Source organism: Carlito syrichta, unplaced genomic scaffold (genome assembly GCF_000164805.1).
Source record: "Carlito syrichta isolate Samal-C Ts95f unplaced genomic scaffold, Tarsius_syrichta-2.0.1 Scaffold311719, whole genome shotgun sequence".
Classification (NCBI taxonomy): Eukaryota; Metazoa; Chordata; class Mammalia; order Primates; family Tarsiidae; genus Carlito; species Carlito syrichta.
In genome coordinates, this window is record NW_007255815.1 from 291,485 (window position 1) to 297,484 (window position 6,000).

Below are 6,000 nucleotides of genomic sequence, written 5' to 3' on the forward strand. Positions count from 1 at the left end.
CCAAATGTCCTTGTGGAATGGGTGGCCATATTGACAACCACAAGGTTAGAATAAACATTTATACTCTAAGTACATGTTTATTTTTTTAAACTTCCCCAAAAAAGGGTGAGGAGATACGACTTTATTTTAGATTGCTAGGGCCTCCATACATATATCCTCAAAAACAAAAGATCAATTTTCCTGCTAATTATCATATTTAAAAAGATCTTTAAAAATTGTCTTTAAAAAGTCATTCCTTTATACATGATTCAGTAAATATTACCAATCTTTAAACCCCAAATTGCTAAAATGATACTGAGAAAGAAACACAAGGTTGGAGACATCACATCTCCTGATTTAAAATTATACTAAATGGCTGGGCATAGTGGCTAATGCCTGTAATTCCAGCACTTTGGGAGGCCGAGGTGAGAGGACTGCCTGAGCCCAGGGGTTCAAGACCAACCTGGATAACTTGGCGAGACCTCATCTCTACAATAATAATAAAAAAATTAGCTTGGTATGGTGGCGCTTGCCTGTAGTTCCAGCTACTTAGAAGGCTGAGGCGGAAGGATCGCCTGAGCCTAGCAGGTTCAGGCTGGCTGGGAGCATGCCACTTTCCTCCAGCCTGGGTGACAGAGTGAGACTCCAACTCAAAAAAAAAAAAAACTACAAAACTATAATAATCAAAACAGTATGGCATTGACATAAAAATAGATATATAGACCTAAATTCAAACATACACAGTCAATTGATTTTTGATAAGAGCATTAAGAGAGGCCTGGCTCGGTAATTCAGCCTGTAATCCCAGTACTTTGGGAGGCCAAGGCAAGTGAACTGCCTGAGCCCACAGTTCGAGACCAGCCCAGGCAACTTGGTGAGACCTTGTCTCTACAATAAGTAAATAAAAAATTAGCCGGGCACAGCAGCACATGCTTATAGTTCCGGCTACTTGGAAGGCTGAGGGGCTGAGGTGGAAGGATTACTGGAGCCCAGCAGATCAACAATGGGGTGGACTCTAGTCTATGTGACAGAGTGAGATTTCAACTCAAAAAAAAAGGAAAAAAAGAAAGCACTAAGAGAACCAATGGGAAAAGGATAATCTCTTCAATAAGTGGTGCTGGGCAAACTGGATTTCAACTGCAAAAGAAAAAAATTAGACCCTTGCCTTATACTACATACAAAAATCACACAAATAAGTAAGAAACCTAAATACAATACAAAAACCTGTAGAGGAGAACATACGGAAAAAGCTACTGGACATTGACCTTGGCAATGATTTTTCTCATTATCATACCATAAGCTCAGGCCACAAAAGCAAATAATAGTACTAAAAATTATTTGACTACATCAAACAAATTATTCTGAACAGCAAAGAAATCAATAAAATAAAATGCAGCCTATGAATTGGGAAAAAATATTTGCAAACCAAATAGCTGGTAAAGGGTTAATATCCAAAATGTAAAAAGAATGCATACAACCCAGTAGTAGAAAAACAAACCATTAAAAGATGTGTAAAAAACCTGAAAAGTCATTTCTCCAAAGAAGACATAAAAATGGCCAAAAGTTGCTCAACAACACTGATCATCACAGAAATGTGAATGAAAACTACTATGAGATGTTACCTTATACCCATTAGAAGGGCTATTATAAAAAAGTAAAAACATAGCAAATGTTGGTGAAGAAGTAGAGAAAAGGAAACTCTTGTACATTACTGATAGGAATATAGTTTGGGACAGCCATTATGGAAAACAGTATGACCGGGCTCGGTGGCTCAGCCTGTAATCCCGTGCCTTTGGGAGGCTGAGATGAGTGGATTGCCTGAGCCTGTGGGTTCGAGACCTGCCTGGCGGCAAGACCTCATCTCTACAGTATATCAAAAAATCAGCCGGGCGTGGTAGCGTATGCCTGTAATTCCGGCTATTTGGAAGGGTGAGGCGGAAGGACTGTCGGAGCCCAGCAGGTCGAGGCTGCGGTGGCCGGGAGCAGCCACTGCAGTCCAGTCTGGGCGACAGAGTGAGACTCCAACTCAAAAAAAAAAAGAAAGAAAGAAAACAGTATGGAAGGTCCTAAATAAATAAATAAGCCTGCAAAGTCTTTTCTTGGCATATCCAAAGGAAATAAAATTATCACCTCATAAAGATACCTGCACTCCCATGTTCACTGCAGCATTATTCACAACAGCCAGCCAAAATATAGAAACAGCCTAAGTGTCTATCAATAGATGAGTGGATAAAGAAACTGTGGTATATTAATGTGTGTACGTATGTAAGGGGGAGGATTCCCCCCCAAAATGGAATTTATTTATAAAAAATAGTGTATTAGCCGGGCTCGGTGGCTCAGCCTGTAATCCCGCGCCCTTGGGAGGCTGAGGTGAATGGATTGCCTAAGCCCGCAGGTTCGAGACCCGCCTGGGCAGCGAGACCTCATCTCTACAATAAATCAAAACATCAGCCGGGCGTGGTAGCGCGCACCTGTAATTCCAGCTACTCGGAAGGCTGAGGCGGAAGGATCGCCGGAGCCCAGCAGGTCGAGGCTGCGGTGGCCGGGAGCGGCCACTGCACTCCAGTCTGGGCGACAGTGAGACTCCAACTCAAAAAAAAATAGTGTATTTACTCTTATATTGTTTAAACTTCAGTCACCTTCAAAGTACTCTCCATTTGATGCAATACACCTACCAAGATGGTTTTTTCCACTACTCAGTTCCTGAACTCATCCATTTTGGTGCCTTTTAGTGCTTCTGCCATTTTTTTGTTTCACCTATTCCACATTGGTAAAATGTTTCCCTTTGCTGACTTTGTTTACCAGGGTAAACAAATCTCCAAAAAAAAAAAAAAATCCACTGATGCTGAACTCAACCTCTCACAATAATGCTAGCTGGTACACTGAAGTTGATGGCTTCCTAGAACACTTACCTAGAGGGGAAAGAGTCCCACCCTCCAAAAAATAATTCTGCTTTTTTGGTTACCCCCTACACACACAAATACACATATGTACACAAGAGGAATATTATTCATCACTAAAAAAGAATGAGATCATCTTGCCTTTGCCACAACATGAATAAACCTGGAGGACATTATAGTAAGTGAAATAAACCAGATACAGAAAGAAAAATAGTGCATGATCTTACTCATTGTGGAATCTAAAAAAAAAAAAATTCAAATATACAGATATAGAGAACAAAACCGTAGTTGGGAGGAAAGGAAAATGGGGAGAGGTCAGAGGATATGAAGTAACAGATATATAGGATGAACAAGTCTAGAGACCTAACATACAACATGAAGATTATAGGTAATAAAATTGTACTGTATATGGAATTCATACTAAATGAGTGAAGTTTAGCTGCTCTTGTCACAAATACAACAAATAATGGGTAACTATGCGATATGATGACTATGTTAATTTATTATAGTAACCTTTTTACTATCTGTATCTTACAACATAATGGTGTATACTTGAAATATATACAGCAAAACTCACTTTTTTAAAATGTCAATAATTTAATTATGCTCAATCTACTAATAGGCATCATAATAAATATGTCTCAAAGAAGCAAAGAAATGAAATGAATTTCCATATCACTGGAGTACCCATGATTAAAATTCATTTTTACTCCACACTATGCTAATCTTATGAATCATTTACAAGGTCTTATTTTAAAACTGTATAATGTAAAACTTCCGACTTACAAATAAACTTCTTTACTCTCAGCCCACATTTTGCAAAATAGAATCCCCTAGAGTTAGAACTTTAGATTATGCAAGAGGGCAAAAAATTAATTAAAATGATAACTAGAAGTAAAAAAAGGAGAGAGAAAAGTTCAAATCTAGATATTGCTATTCTCTAAAAGAGTAGAAAAATATTTTATGCTAATTTGAAGTTTTGAGTAAACACATACAGAAAATGCTGAGAACATTACCTGCAACATGAGCTCACAGTCATCTCGTCCAACAAATATCATTTCTCGTGGCAGCCTGTGGCGAGTGCCTCCACTGCTCACCAAAAACCAGGATGTTAAGCTCATTTTCTGCTTAGCTTCTAAGTCTTTGGCAAAGCTACGTCATCCTGAAGAGAGATATGAAGAAAAATATACATTCAGATATTTTTAGCACTAGTATCTATTCACCAAACCCTGTAAATAGGCCTAAGATTAGAACTCCATTCATCAACATTTACACCAGACTAAGTAGGCTGTACACAAGTCCAAAGAAAAAACATTATATATTAAACTCTCATCAGGGAAATAAGCTCACAGACTTCACTAGTCCAATTAAAAAGGAAGAGATTAAGGTAAATAAGTAGGTAGAGGTGGTCAACTAGTAAACTTTTATCACAATTCTGAAAGGCTTTTAGCATACTTTATTAAAATCTATAATCCTCAAGTAAATACTCACATTAGGATCACGCTAACATAAAAAAAATGGTAATACTATACAAATAAATATCTTAACTATAAATGGTTTAAGGAAGATAGACTGAATTCAAGATGAGTATATAGGATATCTGATTAAGAAACATAGAGACAAAAGAAACTGCTTCTTGTCTATTAAGTGTCAACCACGGGATGCAATTTTAATTTCTCTTTCCTCATCTGTACTTTACTTTCTTAATACATTTTCCTAGAGCAGTAATTCTTAAACTTGTGGTCTTGGGACCCTTTTACATGCTTAAGAGACTAAAAAAAGGACTCCCAACAGCATTTGTTTATATGGGCTATACACACACACACATAGATAATTTACCAAAATAGAAATGAAAACAGAAATTGGTATTCATTTATTAATTCATTTAACAATAAATACATTTCATTTTAAAATTACTAACATTAATATTAAAAAGAAAATATATTTTCCAAAACAAAAAAAGTAAGAAAAGTAGCACTATTTTACATTTTGTAAAGCTCTTTAATGTCTGGATTAATACAAAAAATTCTTACATCAGCTTTAAATTTAATTGCCATATACTGTTTAACTTAAAATACATATAGAAAACCTGGCTTCACATAGATAAATAGATAGAAAAGGGATATGTATTTTGATAAGCTTCTCAAAGAATTGTTAATAGCTTTTTGACACAACATCAAAAGTATACAAATGATAGTTTCTTGAAGGTTATTTGCATTATGATATCTGAAACCATTTCAATAAATCTTTCACACAATGTTACATGAAAATTCATCTTCCATTTTGATAGTCCTTTGATATTGGTTTCCGGAGTTATGCAGATCTTAAAACATTGACATGTTTTGTTATACTATTTTAAAAACATATTCATTAACATCAACACTACATTATCATAAAAGTTTTTAGGCTGGGCTCAGTGGCTCAAGCCTGTAATCCCTGCACTTTGGGAGGCCAAGGTGAGGGGACTGCCAGAGCCCAAGGGTTGGAGAAAAGCCTGGGCAACTTGGTGAGACTTCATCTCCACAATAAATCAAAAAATTAGCCAGGTATGGTAGCACACGCCTGGCTACTTGGAAGACTGAGGAGGAAGGATTGCCGGAGTCCAGCAGGTCGACGCTGGGGTGGCTACGAGCGTGCCAATGCACTCCAGCCTGGGCGATAGAGTGAGACTCCATTTCAAAAAAGAAAAATAAATTTAAGCAACAGGCAGCTAGCTGTTAAGTTCATGGTGGCAGAATCAAGTTTTCTTTTCTTTCTTTCTTTCTTTTTTTTCAGGTCAGAAGAGCTATAAGTATGAAATTTATTTATTCAAAAAAATGTTTTTTTTAATTTTAAAGATGTGGGGTACAATTCAGGGTTAGGTATACAAATGTTCATTATGCAGGTACCCTTGTTGGTGAGGTATTCCCCCCTCCCCCGGCAGATTCCCATTATTGCCCAGAATCAAGTATTCTACTCTCTTGATAGCTCAAATTTTTAACATTGGTTGTTAAAAAAAAAAAAGTTCTGACACTTTTCCCTGAAGTGACAGACTCACCTTTGTCTGCCAAATACCCAAGTCTATATAACCAAAATTTGTCTGTCAGTTATTATTTCAAGTAAAAATAATGTCTTAGGAAAC

General features: G+C 36.9%; 1 protein-coding gene across 6 annotated transcripts in view; it reads right to left on the bottom strand.

The window, feature by feature from the left end:
* CEP170 (centrosomal protein 170) overlaps positions 1–4,051 on the bottom strand; it is a 127,367-nt gene extending 123,316 nt beyond the window's left edge. For all 6 annotated transcript variants that reach the window (XM_008068996.1, XM_008068995.1, XM_008068994.1 and 3 more), the window contains exon 1: positions 3,896–4,051. In XM_008068996.1, the coding sequence (XP_008067187.1) occupies positions 3,896–4,000 (105 nt within the window). In that variant the 5' untranslated portion in view covers positions 4,001–4,051. The remainder of the gene's footprint in view (positions 1–3,895) is intronic.
* Positions 4,052–6,000: the final 1,949 nt, after the last annotated feature.